Source organism: Chlamydotis macqueenii, chromosome 24 (genome assembly GCF_036417535.1).
Source record: "Chlamydotis macqueenii isolate bChlMac1 chromosome 24, bChlMac1.mat, whole genome shotgun sequence".
Lineage (NCBI taxonomy): Eukaryota > Metazoa > Chordata > Aves > Otidiformes > Otididae > Chlamydotis > Chlamydotis macqueenii.
Genome location: NC_141579.1, coordinates 5,289,375 through 5,305,901, shown reverse-complemented (window position 1 = coordinate 5,305,901; position 16,527 = coordinate 5,289,375). Strand labels below are relative to the sequence as shown.

Genomic DNA, 16,527 nt, shown 5'->3' with positions numbered 1-16,527 from the left:
ACAAGACTGGTGCAAAATAAATAATTAGGTCAGATTTTGTCTTTGCAATAGAAAACTTTTGCAGAAACTTTCTTGTGCTGCGTGCCACAATGCCATTTTTTGGCCTGAAAGTTCAGGTTATAAAAACATTTCTTAATAACGCTGCTAGAGGAGCCGCAGTCACAAAAACATTCTTTGTACAACAGCCTTTAACGGCCATTGATGGCTTTTGCTGCACTTCAACAGAAGTGATTCAAGTGCTTCTCACAAACCTTGGTACAGAGTAGCTCTTCCAGGCCGTTTTCAGCAATCGGCTGAATGACACAAACTGTGGAGCACACATGCCCTCTCGTGGTCAACTTTCCTCTGCAGCTATGATGCTCTACTGAATGGAGCTCTCAAAGAAAGGAAATTATAAAATTACCTCGCCTTCTCATAACTCCCAGGGATGCTTAGCACATGCAGCTGACTTTGCCCGAGTTCAATAAGCCAGCAGCTCAAGAGACCAGGGCACACACTCAGTTACCAAAATATGGCTTTACATGTTTACACACCTAAGCTCCAACATCTGGCTTGAGCTTTTCCCTCTGATCTGTTTTTCAGTGCCTAAAAGACGCTTAGTGTCTGCCAAGAAAAAGAGAAGAGACCAAGGATACACCTGTCAAAATGTTGGTTTTAATCCAATTCTTTATGTTCATCTACCTTTTCATAAATTCCATCTCTATGGAGATTAACATCAGGATGTCAGTTTTCATGGAATTCAGTACACGTCACAGGCCCAAGGAGGAAAAAAGATCTAGAATAAAACTGCAACTGGCTATTCCTTCTACAAGAAAGGAATCAATATTTACTTTGTCATTTAGGCCAAATTAGAGCATCTCTGGAGAGCTAACCAGGCTGCTGTAATTCCCAAGACCAATCAGAATGCTTTGGAGTACCCCATTCCCTTCCTTTAGCATTGCAGAAAGCTCCCTTATTCCTTGCTTTGCAGTTCCTTTTGTCAGAGGATAAGTGAGGGAACACAGTTAGCCTTATGACACCGAAGCACTTACTGGAATTCCTTAAAAACTAACCTAATGTTGTAAGTAACACACAGTTACGTGCCATGAGTCACATACACTGCCTTGGCAATAAGAACTAGGAGGGAGGGAAAGAAGCAGAAACCACACTACTGTCCTTGTTGTGAAGTGTCTGTCAGCGTCATAGGCAGATGGTGAGGGAGGCCAGCACAGCTGGGCTGTGGGCTGGCATGGAAACAACAACCAACCTGCAACCATGGCAGCTTTCCTGGGGACACCTATGAGAAGCCAAGTGTGACCAGTGATTGGCCTCTGACTTTCAACACCTTTGAAGATGAGTTGGTCAGTTAAATAACTAGGGATTTTGGACTGTCCTTTAGCTTCAAAGGCAATCTTTAGGGTACAAGAAAGAATCAAGGGGATTAACAAGCCATTCCTGGGGCAAAAGGGGGCTTGATGCAAAGCCAAATATATACATTCTTTTCAGTTTGGATCTTTAAAAACCCGTATTCTTCCAAAAAAAGAGAAGAATACAGGGACAATGCAAAACCACGATAAACATCACATATACTATTGTTAAAACAATTGCATAGGGAGGGTAGGTTAACTTGTATTGATATTCACTTTGTCATCCATATTCCAGGATTTTTTTGTCCATTTCCTTAATATCCGTAAATCTCATTCTCCATCCAGGCTGATTGCTTGCTTCTCCCGACATGATCTCCACACAGCTCATACATATCATTGGTCACAAAGCCACTTTCAGTACTGGCCAATGTCACAAAGCCACTTGTTGACGCATTCATTGTCCCATCAACATAATCCCTGGAGAAGCTGTCAAGCACCTTATCTTCCTGTGTACGGAAGGAAGAATTCTTAGTGTCAGGCCTGGTTCCAGCCAGATCTGCTTCTGATTGCTTCTTGATTACTTTGTAAATATCCAGATTTGGACTGTTCCTCCTGGAGTTAGACAGCCATGCATCTTCCTCCTTTGGACTTGCACCTATTTGCTCCTGTCTCCTTAGGGATGGAGAAAAAAGGACAAGTCATAATATGCTTTTTTACAGAGGCAAATACAACACAATACCACACCTCTCTCACAGTGATTTAATGATGACCTTTGAGGAAAGCTGACACTCAGAGCCTGGACTCAGAATGACATTTGTTATCACTTGCCCTTCCAGTTGTGTGGCAGCAGGCTGCACACTTGGGGTAGTCCCATGGCAGGACCTGCTGAAGTACCCCTTGCTGCTGGCTGAGATGCTGAGGCAGCAAAACTTGACACTGACACTCCCAAAACCACAGCCATCATCCCTACCAGAGGTACCATGCACACAGGGAAAGCAAGGAGGGGAAATTAGTAAATATTATTTGCACCAAACATACATCCTTTTATTTCTATCACTATGTTTTTCACTTTTGAAGGGGATCTTCCGACAACTCAAATATTTTCTTTAAAAAGAAAACTTAAGTGCTAACACTTTGAAATAATTATTTTTTTTTACACTATTCCCTAACTACTATATATCTGTGAACATAATAAAATGGCATAATGTGATTTACTTAAAATTTTACTTCACAAGTAACTCAGCCTGGAGCATTCATGCCACTTTTAAAACATTTATTTGACTGAAAGCAGTCCTCTCCAGAGCATCTTACAGGATCCTGAAGCTAGCTGTAAAATGGTTGCCAGGACAAGATATCACAGGTTCACTTCTTACACAAAAATGTCACTTACCTCTTTGCAAAAAGCCAAAAAACGAAGATGGCTGTAATGACCATCAGGAGAAGCAGCACAGGAATGCTTGGAATAAGGATATAGGCAAGACTCTGAACAGGTTCTAGAGGTAAAAATGAGATTCTGGCTTTTATTCACTTCCAGTCGCATTTGACATGCACAGAACTTCATAGAAAAACTAACACTTGCAAAATGCAGCATTATCACACCTCAATGGGCTTCTAGTCTGTTCATAATCATAGATCTACTTCTTCTCAAAGGCAACAAGTCTAACAGAGAGTTGTCATCTAGTTAAGCAGGTTAAAGTAAAATAAGCTCAAATCTTCAAGATGAGGAACCAACAAGCCTCACTGTCTCCCTGTAAGAAAGTGACAGTAGAGCAAATTAATGAGATATGATGTCTTTTAAAAGCTTAGGAACCCCTAGTCAAAAGATTTCAGAGAGCAAAATATCTTTTGTGATCTGTGAATTTGCAGGGAGGAAGTCAGTGTCGTAAGAAGAAATTGGAAGGTTTTCATAGTTAATAATAGACTTGCCAGCAAAACATTAACAATTTAGACATTCAAAAGTGATTCAATAAATTAAAAGGACCAAAATACTTTGCACAGCTTTAGATTTAGAACATTTTGGCAGCCAAAGCAATGAGTTTAGGTTTATACTGGAAAAGATTTGAGGGAAGATTTTTTTTTCAGATGCAGTTGTCTAAATTCAGTCTTCTACATTTAGGGTCAAACACTTCAAACTGAAATGTTGACTCTGCAGCCACACATGAGGAATGTCAGCCTACACAGTTAGAGAGAGAACAAGCCAGTTGTTGAATGTACAGTATACCTTTGGCTTCTACAACTGTTAGATTAGCATCTTTCTTATGGCGTTCTTCTGGGAATACTGGGTTCAAGGGCTCTGTTGCAATATCTGGAAAGAAGCAACTTAATTAATATTGCAGATGTTATTTGAAAGAGCTTAAGATTCATGAAAAGTCAGGGTGAGAGGAGATTGAAGAGACTGCAAAGATATGTAAGGAGTACTCGTAGTCCTTTTCTCAGATTTCAGCAGCATGACTAGTGGCCCCGGCTACTCCATCAAGAACAGCAAGACTGTGTTCCTGCAGAATCAATTGTAGACTAGCACGAGGTAAGTGTAAACTGCAGGGAAGCTTCTTGCTCAGTAAGTTTTCAGTCTGCGAGTGCCCTTGACAATGAATGTAACAGAGAGTATTTCTACTAAAAGTCAGCAAATCGTTTTAAAAAGCCCCAAACAAATATCTGTAACTTAACTCTTTGAGAATTCTCTGTTGGAGCATTCATTGGCTTCTTTAAAAGAAAAAAGACATGCACGATTTCCTTACAAGCTTGAGTAGGGAGACCAAGTGTACTGAATATAGTCTAATAACATGAACATCCTGCTTTAGCGTTCTCTCTCTCTCTCAGACCCCAGTTGAGATCTCAAATACTTTATAAAAATCCTCTGAGAATTCATATAAGCCACGAGGCAAGTAGCTACAGATATGAGATACTGAGATTCCTTTCCCCAGGACTTACGTAAATTTAAAGATGTCTGTCTCCCACCAGATCTTTCCAGTGAAGCTAAGAAAAGGTTTCCCTATCTGTTACTGCAGTCTCCTCACTCCTCCTCTCAGGGACTGGGAGCAGGTTTGTTTTTAAAGCTACAGAATGACTCATTACCAAGAGAATATTTGCAAATAAAGTTATTTTTCATGTTGCATCTGTCATCGTTCCACCGAAACATGTAAGGACCTCCGACACCTGGTGGGGCAGATGGCTGGTGGTACATCACAACACAGATCTCACTCCCGCAGGATGGCTCATCTACATACCAGTTCCTATGAAAATACAACAAACACGTCAAGTAAGACTTGACGTCACTTTCCATGGTACTGCAGAAGCTCAGATGGGAATATAGCACACAGGGCACCACAGAGGGCAGAATCAAATAGGATTACAGCTCAGCACACCCCACCTCACCCTCACCCCCTGCTTCCACTGTGTAAAAGTAGGAACAATAACAATACATTTTTTTACAGTGTATCTTATCTTTTTTGAATTCGTAATTTGCAAAGAAAACTCAGTGAGCCAAGTGTTCAACAAACATTAGGGAGTGAAGGGCTGAGTACCTCACTGCCTGAAACTCCTCTGCAAGGCTGATTAAAAGCCCAGGAGAACTTTGACTTTCTCTACACAATTGTAGACCTGTGCAAAATCATCTGTCAAAACTTTTTTTTTTGCTCTCTGGCCTCAGTGTCCAATGCCTGCAAAATTTTGACACCTATTTAATAAGAAAAGTAAAAAGCTAGAGCAGAAGCTGTTTTTCTCTGTCTAGAAAAACACTAACATGAAAAAATGCTGTCTTGTGGATAATTTTTTTTTTGTAATAATAAACTTCACCACTGGAAAACTGTGTAGGCCTTTCCAAGTAATACACAGGAAGGAGGCTTAGCCCTCTTTAATAAAATTGTGACTGAAAAGGCAATTTATGCATCTCAGAGAAACATTTCTAAGAATATGTCCTGATTTTGAAAAATTATCAATACTTTTTTTTTTGTAACAAACAATGTTCTACATGCCAAGCACTTTCAGAAAACTGATCCATACAATATAAATAATTCCAGATATACCAAGGTATTCAACATGGTAAAAAACTCCACACATGTTAAAGAAGTATTTTTTTCAATCATTACAATGCTGTATTCCTCCCTTACTTCCTTCCTCTCCTAACGCTCCCCTCCTGCCACACCCCTGATGTTTTCCTTGGCATTATCTTTTAGCATAAATAAGCTGTGTCTTACCAATGAAAAGCAATAAAGCTACATCTGTTTCTTAGCAGCAGCAGATCTGGTTTTAACTTCCTGTTATCTACCCCCAGTATCCACAGGAGAAACTTTAATATATTGAACAGTACTAAAAGCAGTTCTATTTTATTCCTCCTGCACAGAGTAACTAAAATTTCTTAAAGCATAAAGTTCCCAAAGCATAAAGGACACAATAACAAGGTATTTTTAAACATGTTGCCCTGGTTTCAGCAGGGATGGAGTTAATTTTCCTCTCAGTAGCTGGTGTGTTTTGGATTTCGAATGTGAAGAATATTGATAAACACTCTGATACGAGTTGTTGTGAATGAGACCAAGGACACTGTTCTGCTTTCCAAGTCTCGCTAATTTGCAGATGCAGGAAGCTGGGAGAAAGACAGACAGAATAATTGACCCAATCGGCCAAAGAGAGTATTCCATGCCATAAACGTGATGTTCAGTGCATAAGTGGGAGTTGGCCAGGGTGGGTATCTGCCTTACTGGCATCCATCTCTCTGTCATTCCCTGGCATCGTCCCCTCTACCTTGGCTGTCTCCCTTTTGATCCTTTGCTTGCCGCTCGGTTTTGTTTCTGTGATCGCTGCTCGGGACGGGCTGTATCGGTCATTGGGACATCGGGTGGTGAGAAATCGTACATTGTTCATTTTGTATATTGCAATATCCTTATATTCTGTTATTATTGTAGTTTTCCTTTGTTATTTTAGTAAACTTGTCTTCATCTCAACCCACAGGTTTTTCTTCCTTCCCAATTCTCTCCCCAGTCCCGCTGGGGAGGGGAAGGGTGAGCGAGAAACTGTGTGGTAATTCAGGCTAAACCATCACACATATCCAATATGAAGAAGAACGCAAAGCCAGACTTGTCATACATATGACATGTTGCCATAAAATATTTAAGAATGTTTAGGTTATTTCGTGAAATTTGCAGTTCAATCACTGTAAATGCAGCAGGATCAGGATAATGTATGAACATTGTAAAGTCTGATTTGTTAAAATTACTTTAGCAACAGGTTCAATAGTAAATATCTGCCATGTAAAACTCTCTTGAACCTGCAGTTCACTGTACACTGGCACTTTGTTGCTAAGGCTTTCATCAACCTGGCAATGTTTACAGCACATTTTCTACTTCCGTACCACAGAAAGGCAGATCTTGTAGGCCTGGATCTAAGAGTATCTTTTGTCTAGAAAACTGTGATTCATGATTGCAATAAAATCATAATTTAGCAGAACTTTCGAGGCTAAACACAATTTGGTTCTACGCTGAATAGAAATGTGAAAGTAGTTAAAACAACTCCAGCAAACTTGTATTGGTTGTAAATGTCATTGCCTTCATATTTTAATTATAGCAAATGCTGTGGCTCTGCTTACCTTAAGACAAGGAGGCAGAAATCTAACAAGTGTTGTGAAAATTTTAATTTTTCCTGTCTACAATAAATATTGCAGCTCTCCAATTTTACTGTCTCACAGTCCCTCAGCAAGTACAAGGGCCCATTACTCAGGTCATTGAGGTCAAAACTTCAGGGGATCTGAAGTGCAGGACCTCTCAGGTCAAAGCACATATTTTATACCTGCGTCATCAGAGAATTTTAAGATCAGATCTCTAGTTCTTCTGCCTCCTTTTAGCAATCAAAAATTATCATTCTAGCCCAAGTAGACACTCTAGGTATCTTATATAGAACAACAAAGAGAGCGGGGTCTCTAGAGGGTAATTCGTCTCCTTACATCTGGATGAGATGAATCCCTCTCTGGAGATACTACCAGAGCCCAGCAATTCCAGAAGGAACACAGATGACAGCTGGGACAACACTGCTTGATTCTTTTGAAATAATCCTTTCTGATTGCTAAAAGCAGGTGACAGTCCCTGATCACGTTGCTTCCCAGTCTCACTCATGGGTACCTACCGGAACTTGGATGAGCTGCCATCTGACCAGGAGTAGAGGTTCTGACACTCTGTACTATTGTCTGCCTCCTTCTTTTTCCTCCTAAGCCCTATCCAAAAATCTCCATCAGAAGCTAAGAGACTCTCAATAAATTTTTCAATCAGTCTTTGCTCTGCTTCTGTTTCAATACTGACTAGATGTCCACCATCAGCTCTGCAGGCAAGGTGTGCTTCCTCATAGCTGATCCTGCGTGAAGCATCATGAAAATAAACTACTTTGTAGCATGGTTGCTGTGTTCCACCCCGGCAAATTGTCTGTCCTGCAGTAATGGAAAGAAACGTGTTACAGAAACTACGCCTGTTGGTACAAAAAGTGAGAGCTAATAGTTTTATTTGGTTGAGTTTTGCAATGTACAATAGTTTATATGGAAAATACAACACAGGTAGAAAGCCTCTTGTACTACTGTACTGGCAAATGGCATCTCCAAAATTTTCTTACTGCATGTAACAGCTTAGGTTGATCTGCACAGCACTGTTCTTTCATGTCCTGCACTTCTCAGCTCCCTCATGAATTTTCTGCAATTTGAAGACCCTAGGAGTTCCTTACAAAAAAGCAATGCTGTGCTAGAGAGCAAGCCGACATGTGCAACCTTTTTAAAAGAGTTCCTTTACAAGTGTTTAAGAAGGCTTTTAACAATTATTATTATTATTAAGAAATTTAAATGGCTAAAATTAGACAACCCCTTACACAACCAAAGAAAACAATAACTTGTCTTCTGGGGTGTATGTAACAGTTTCATGGAGTATATACTGCAGTGTATCAAGACATGTTCACACAGCCGAATTGTAAGCATTGCTCTGCACTGCAATGTTACTGACTGCCCAGGAAGTAAACAATGTCTGTTTCCAGACTGTCATAAGCCAAGGACTTCCTCATGCATGAAGCAGCATGGCTTATTTTGATTACAAGGAAAGTAAAGATCAAAGCGAAAAGATACATAATCTAAAATTATGCACTTGTATGTTTCTCAGCACAAGAGTCCCAATATTTAGACTGTGGAAACAAACAGTTTTGTTTTACGCAGTAAATATTTCTTTTCAAACACACTACAGACACAATCTGCTAACCTACATGTTTTTACAGAAGAAAAAAAATAGCAACATTTGTAACATACTCAGAACAAATGGAATGTGAGGACAGGTCATTATAAACCCCTCCACGGGGTATATGATGGCTTTTCTTTATTCTTACATGTTCCTGCATGGCCATTTTAAGAGTGAGAATTTGAACACCTTTTGTACTGAATTTTTTGAACAGTTAAGTACTCAGAATGATAGTCTGCTACCATTTTTACACAGAAATTAAAACTGGCTGTACTGCAAAAGCAATATTTTAAAATACATCTCTAGGCATAACCCACGTTTCTCTTGGTAGCTTAACACTCATGCAGGCTTAGTGAAAAAGGCAAAAAAACCTTACCTCTTCTGAGGGTTATGTCCATTGCTGTTGTGAAAGACACAAGAAAAACACAGATCGCATATTGTTACTAAAAAACTGCAGCAACTGTCTAGAAATAGTGTTACAAACTGCACACGGGTTTTTAGCTGATACACAAACTCTACTTTTTTTCCTCATTAACTGGCAGAAAATCCCTGTCTTATTAGCCAAAGCTGTCATTGTTTTCAGGTAAGGAAAAACTTATTATAGTTGATGACTGTCTAGACTTCATTGCTAGTTATGTTTCCACATATAGTTTAGGTAAGAGAGGACAATTGGACACGTAGCTCTAACCAATGCTGAAAGGGTTCCTCGTATTTTCCCCTTGTCTCCTCATTACCTACACGGGATCTCCCTCAAAGCCTGCTGACTTCAGTGAGTCTTGGTAATGCAAGACTAGGGATGAGTCAATTATACTGAGAAGTAAAAGAATCATGAAAAGAAATACACCTCCAACACCGCAGCTGGCAGCTGGAGTCAGGAAGGAAAAACTACAGCACAAGCTAGTGCGCGCACATCCTTGCCTGTCGCCCCAGGCAGCCAAACCCTCTCAGCGGAAGAGAAGAGCGGCCGGCGGAGCCAGGGGACGAGCCTCGACCGGGCTGGGAGCCCCGTGCCCCGACCCTCCGCGCTCTCCGGCCCCTCAGCGCCCGACCCCGCTCCGCGGAGCAGCCTTACCGCTGAGCAGCCGAGCCCCCGCAGCCCAGCCCAGCGCGGCGGCGCAGAGGGCCGCTGCCCCCAGCATCGTCCCCGGATCCTTCGGCGTGCGCTGGGCGCCCGGAGCGCTGCACCGCCCAGCGCCTGCGACTGGCCGGAGCCCGGCTGCCGGGCGAAAGTGGAGGGCGCGGGGAGGAGCCGCCGCCTGCTCCCTCCCCGGGCTGCGGGCCAGGGGGCCGGGCCAGGCGCAGCCCCTACGCGGGTGGGAGATGACAGTGGGAAAGACGCCCCCCAGCCGAAGCGCGGGGCCGGGAGCCGCCTCCGTCACTGAGCATCTCAACGTGAGCCGGCAACCTGCGCTTGCAGCCCAGAAAGCCAACCGCAGCCTGGGCTGCATCAAAAGCAGCGTGGCCAGGAGGTCGAGGGAGGGGTTTATCCCCCTCTACTTCGCTCTCAAGAGACCCCACCTGCAGTACTGCGTCCAGCTCTGGAGCCTCCAGCATAAGAATGTACCTAGCGAAGCTTCAAGATAATGAAAGCTGGCTTAGTAAAGGCTTGACATCAGTCCTGCAACTCAGTCTAGACAGCTCAGATGCTCGGTTCTTCCCCAAAACCCGTCCGCCCCGAGACGATTGCGGACCCTTCCCCAGCGGCGCCAAAACCCGTCCGCCCCGAGTCGATTGTGGACCCCTCCCCACGAAGGCGATGCCCCCGCCCGCCTGCCCTCCCCGAGGCGATCGCGGACGCTCCCCGGACGGCGGCGACCCCCGCCCGCCCGCCCCTTCCCCAGGCGGGTCCTGCTCCCCTTCCCCTCAGACGCCCGCCCGCCTCCTCACACAGGCGCGCGACCGCTGGTGACCCCCGCTTCCCTGCGCGCGGCGCCTCTTCCCGCCCGCGAGGCGCACGCGCTCCGTACCTGCTGCAGCCGTCGCGTGCGACACCTGTTCCCGCCCGCCCGCCCGCGAGGTGCCCGCTCGCCGTCCGTGCTGCCCCCCCCGCTGCAGCATCACCATTTCCACTCAGCACAGGCATTACCAAACTAGAGAAATTAATCGAATTACGCTAGCCCTGGACAGCCTCTGAAGTACGCACCAGTTCGCCTAACAGGTTAGCATTTTTTATCCTAGCTAGCCTTGGTATTGTGGTGTTAGCAGGCACCAAATTGGCTCCTGAATTTCTTCCACGGTACAGTAAAACACATTAAAGTTTTCATCTTTATTTGTACATTCAAGTACACAGCAGTGTGGTCTCAAACGTAAAGTTTGGTTTTGTTCTGTGGACTTATTTTTAAGTAGGCCATAACCACAAGCCAATATGAAGCAGACTTGAAGAAGAAAGGGAACAGAAAAATCTGTAGAGGAGAAAGGAGGAAAAGTGAAGCAATTCCATTTTGGTTACAGGCACACTAATGTGCTGAAAATGGCGTGGATTTTTACTTTTTGACTGGTTCTACAGCAAAGAGTCAATGTGAAATAGCTGCCAGGGTGCAGAGTTCTTTAGCCTGGTCTATGTCATCATGTCAGATATCTAAATTCAGAGATGCCTTGTAAATGCCTAGATATTTGTAGAAAGCAAAAATCACGGAACACTAGTTCAGAGAATCCACACAAAATCATGTTCCTACAAGTATCTGGACTTACAGAAAAGTTCACTGAGAAAATCTCCAGAGGCAACATGCAAACTAACAGAGAAATCACATTTCATCAGGTGAAGTACAGCACAGGATTCACATTCCAAATTCCTCACTAAGTTCTACAGTTGGGCACAAAACAGTTGGCTGAAACCATTTCAACACACACATATTGCATTCATGTAATTATATTGGTAAAGATACGTAGCTTATTGGGAATTTTTCGAAAGCTTTTCCAATGTAATTCCCAATAGGGATGTAATTATATATCACTATAGAAGTGCTTTATACTAGCTTAACATATTTCTCTAAGGAAATGTGTTTTTTTTTTCTTTTTATCAATACACATAACTTTACATTGAAAGATCTGTATTGATTTGTGGATTTAAAGCAACACAAATTCATTACGAAAGCCCCAAGCTGATAGTTAAACATAGTGAAAACACCCAAAGCACTGAACTGCTTAAGCTATTTTCCCCAAATACTGGAAAGGAAGCAATCATTATTTCTATTTTTAAACACTTGGAAAGTGAAGCTCCTATGAAAAGACATACATAAATCATGAGTCTGCTGAAATCAGGAAAAAGATGAGCAACAAGAAAAAACAGGATCTACTGAAGGGAAAAAGAAGTGGGAAGGGAGTGTGTTGAGTCCAGGGAAAATATTTTGACAAATGTAGCTCTTCTCAAAATATGAAATATTTTCTCAGCCATTCATCTGAGTTGCCATTGGAAACAGGGATTGTCTTGGTCAAGACAGACTATAAATATTTTATGAGACATTAGTAAAATGGGTATAATCGTATTTCCTAGTAATGAGTGCTAGCAGACCATTAAAAAAATACAATTATTCTAATTAAATACAGCAGTAATCAGTGCCCCATGCTCTGGGTGAGTTTGCTTCAGTAAACAGTGATGCATATTTTTCAGATTAAAATATTCAAAAGAAAAGATGCAGTAGTTTAATAAACTGGACTACAGCTTTCTTCACAGGCCATAAGCTGCTACATAAAGCATGAATCTTAACTGTCCCTATGCAATTAACTATCATTTCAGGTCAAAAGCTCCACCAGTTGTCCTTGGCACTGCTTCAAGACAGCTTAAGCTTTCCTTCTGTAAGCACCCGATGATGGAAGGAAGGATTCTGTAGGTCATTCCCTTCTACCTACTCTTGCAGCTGCTCACCTCAGCGGACGTTACCCCTTCAGCCTTTTTGCTTGTTCCAGATACTTCTATTTTTCTTTTATAGCTAACTTTGGAGGTAACAGTCATGCTAGAAATTAATTCCACCTAAGGCCCAGTATTTCCTGAGATATTTGCTTTCATAATGAATTGTTATCAGTCATTTCTCAGCTTTCACATCCATATGTGAAGTTGGAAGGAAGATGTAAGCTGCAGATTCATTGCTTAGCCTTTAAGTTGTGGATATTCAATGACACCATCTTGCTGAAACTGGTGCCAGTGTGAGAAAAACCGCCTCGCTTAAATAATCTAAATAGCATTCATTAAAAGGAAGAAATTGCTGAATCAAGGGCTGTGAGGTACCTTGTCAGCATTTTCAAAGATGAGGTGGTTTTTAGGAATAAAGAACAACTTCATAAAAAGTGTAGCTATTCTCTTTAACTTTTTTTTTTTATTTTGGCCCATGGCCCAAACACACCTCTAGGACTGCCCTCATAGCTCCCATCTGACTGACAACTACGTTTGAGGAAGGAGATTAAGATTTTGGGACAGGCAGGGCAGTGCTGATGTACTTTATGGGCAAAAGCATCTGCCTCGACTTCACAGTATGGAGTGGAACGTATTAGCAGTAAATGTGAAAAGAATCAGCTAGTCACTAGTTAAAAATAATAATCCTATCTATCCTGATTCGAGAAATGACTTACATATACAAGGCTAGTTAACTAAACTACCTTTTATTTAAAAAAAAAAAAAGAGAGATTCCCTTTGGCAAAGACAGCGTAAAGGGAAAACAAGTGCAACACTGCAGGTAGCCAAAATATGCTGGGGTTCTGGTGTGGTAGTTTTCCAGTTCTTCTCAATCCCAGAATAACAGTAACCGTGGATGACCTTAAACTTGTGTTTCTGCTTGCATAGTGCCTACCTGACAACTGTGGGGATCTTGTTTGTTGTAATAGATACTTACTGACAGTGAAAAATAACAGCATGTGTCTGCATTCAGGAGGTCACAGCCAAATGCCAGAAAGGAAACTGTCGGACATAACAAAACTAGATTGTCAGCACTCTCAGGGCCAACGTTTGTTACAAATTAAGGAACCCTTTACTGCCTAGTTCAGCAACTATTGCACTTATGTCACTGGCCTAAACTTGAGGGAAGTCTACTTCAGGTCATTTCATCCCACATATTTCCAGTTTTCAGGTATTCCTAAAGGCTTAGTTTACCAGCTGTATCTTACAGATGTGTATGATGACAGAGACAATTTCAACCATGCTCCACAAGAATGCTGCAGTGCATCCAGGCAGGATTTTCAGAATCAAACCCTCGCTCTGGACTTGTATGTCAGTATTTGTAAGGCTGACTTTCCAAATAATTTGAATAAGTCATCTCATGCAACATGACATGATGAGATAATATGTTGCTTATTTTTGTATGTATAGCAGGGCAATAAACAAGGAAACTTCTTAATATTTGGGAGAATATAACCAAAGAAAGCATCCATACAGTGTGATACCACTGATAAGCTCACACTGGTGCTTCTTCTCTCATTCAGCCAAGGCATGCACTGGAAAGGAACAGGCTTTCTGGTATTTCCTGACCCTTTCAGAAATAACGGAAACACTTTGACAATGCGTCTTTTTCCTAACTTTTTGAATTCCAACCAGAATAGGAAAATTAAAGTCTTAATAATATAAAAAAAGGTCTAAGCTTCCACTTCCTTCCCTTAACCATTATTTAGAAATAAATGGAACATATATAGAAAGTAAAGGAGTAGACTAGGGAACAGTAGCAGCAGACTTTCAGCCTTTTAATGTCTAAACTTTATAATAATAGGTATTAATACAGGAGAAGACTGTAACTTTGTAACTTGAGTAGTTATTTTCAAAATAGTAATAAAACCAGAACATCTTTACCTCCCAAAATAGGGCCCAGCTATTTAGACAGAGGAAAAAAAAGATCAACCACAAACCAAACTTACTTTAAGTATTTTATTTAATGTATTTGACCAGTTTCGATTCTTGGCTTATGTGGATGAGAAATTATCTCTTTCTAAAAAGAGAGAAAGACTTTTTAATTATCACTAGTTCATTCTAAATTTACTGTTTATCCTGGAAGACAGCTTTACACAAACATTGAAACAAAAGACTGCATTAGCAATAGTAAAGAGTTTGGGTTTTTTTAATGTGCTAATGTAGCACTTGAGTAGTCCATAGTATAAAACTCATGAGTTATCGTGTCAGAAGGAAGGAGACTCAGGTTTTGTTTCAGGCCTAGCTTTAATGCACAGAATTTGGACAAAGCAGATATACTCACTTCAGTATTTTAATAAACTTTGAGAAGAGGAAGTGCTTAATATGAACCAACATAATAGCTTAAATAAGGAGGAAGAAAAAGGAGGCTTTTATGTCTAAAATGAATACGTCATTTCTGAAAGTATCCTTTGAAATCTTGTTTTCTAAGTTACTTCTTAAATCACTATACTTATCAGCTTTAAAATTTCAGTTCTACTCTCTACTACTGAGTAATGAAATTGTATTAATAAGGATATGTAGTTCTTCGTAAGGACAGACATTTAACCTTATATGTGGTACAAACTCATCTATCTCTGCTTTGTATCTTGTGAATTACGAATGAAGGAAAGAAGTGCCTTAATGTAATACAGACATCTTATTCTTGAATTTTCTTCTCCTGATAAACATCCGGCCAGACCAAGCAAAACCTCTATATATCAGTAAATCTGGAGTTCACTACTGATAACAATAAAAACCCCTAAATTGAGTTCTTCCTTTATTCCTCAGATTTAGTTTATGGGACCTTTTTAGGAAGCAGAGCATGTGAAACCTGCAGCCAGTTTAATGACTTTGTTATAAACTGAGTTTTAGTGTTTCAGTGGAAAAAAATGTAGAGAGAACAATGAAAAAAATCAAAGTGACTAACAATGGACAAGCTGTGAAGATTTCTTTGGCATATTAAACTGGTAAATTTAGACTCTTACACATAGTTGTATTAAACTTGCTCCTCCCACAAGCATCCTCACATTTTCTGTGATGTACAAAGGCATTCTTCTGAGGCAGTTTGCAAGAAGACACGCAATCCATTCTCAACGACTCTTCTATTCTGCTGTCTTGGAGAAGGTAATCAAGGCAGCATGTTGTAGCTGACTAAATTATAGATATACCTGTACAAAAATAAAACGTAGCATCAAGAAACAGTCAGTTATACCTTCAAACACTTTAACGTATTTATAATATCGTTGTCTTACTCTTTGCAGTTTTTTAGATTGGAAATTGCCGAATAACAATAAGTTAGCTCGCTCAAATAAGTTTAGCTCGCTCAAACTTCATTTAGCTTCTATGCCTATTGCTTCCTACTGTATGGCCTGAGACTTTCAGAATTACACAGCTTAGAGGACCCTCTTTGCTTAGGGAATTTGTTGAATAAAGCCAACTTTTCTGTGTGCTTACTCAGTGCAAACTGAGGTGCTTTTGATACCATGGTATAGTTTGCCACATCTCATGAACCCTTATACACTGGACTATGGTCCTTTGAATGCTGCCTATTTTGTCAGCATGCACAAACCTTAAGATGCATCCACAATAAAAAGGAATCAGACTTACTGCAATCCTTTATTCCCTCTGTTTCCTCCAAAAAGCTAGTATTTCTTCTCCTCTCCTGGCCTGAAAAGAAATATATTTTCCACAGTAAGGTCAGAAAAATGAATTAAAAGCATCCAATATTTAACTTGATTGTAAACTTTAAATTTCTCATTGTAGCTGAGAATGAGAGTGAACAGACAGCAAAAACAGGCGTAACAGGCTACTGGATAAAGTACTTTGATTTTTTCTTTCTTCCTGAGATCCTGAAAACACACCATATGGGAGAGCAACCTTCTCTTCGTAGGTTTACATGAGGTTTGAAATAATCATTCCTTCCTCAAATCAGAAGGAATCACTCCAAATGTCAAGGTAAATATACATACTAAATTTAGCAAATACTATACTGTAGCATCTTAAGATTATAAAATTGGGGTAATTCAGGACTCACATATGCATAATGATTCATTACAAAAAACTTTTAATCTGAGAGGTGCAACCAGAGATAACTTTTGTCTTCAGTATGCATCTT

At 40.9% G+C, this 16,527-nt stretch overlaps 1 protein-coding gene across 1 annotated transcript; it reads right to left on the bottom strand.

The window, feature by feature from the left end:
• Window positions 1–632: 632 nt before the first annotated feature.
• On the bottom strand, window positions 633–9,681 carry LAYN (layilin). Its single transcript, XM_086766198.1, has 7 exons — window positions 9,615–9,681; window positions 8,919–8,942; window positions 7,461–7,758; window positions 4,422–4,579; window positions 3,568–3,651; window positions 2,737–2,839; window positions 633–2,018 (listed from the first exon to the last, which is right to left on the bottom strand). Exons 1-7 carry the CDS (start codon window positions 9,679–9,681, stop codon window positions 1,661–1,663), a joined length of 1,092 nt encoding a protein of 363 aa, XP_086622324.1. The 3' UTR covers window positions 633–1,660.
• Window positions 9,682–16,527: the final 6,846 nt, after the last annotated feature.

What these genes read in the sequence shown, in the direction of transcription:
- LAYN (XM_086766198.1), bottom strand. Translation starts at nt 9,681, where the DNA reads ATGCTGGGGGCAGCGGCCCTCTGCGCCGCCGCGCTGGGCTGGGCTGCG. An exon ending in GGCAGCTCATCCAAGTTCCG is followed by an intron (nt 4,580 to 7,460) that starts GTAGGTACCCAT and finishes GTATTTTCATAG; the next exon opens with GAACTGGTATGTAGATGAGC. An exon ending in TTTTGGCTTTTTGCAAAGAG is followed by an intron (nt 2,019 to 2,736) that starts GTAAGTGACATT and finishes TCCATCCCTAAG; the next exon opens with GAGACAGGAGCAAATAGGTG.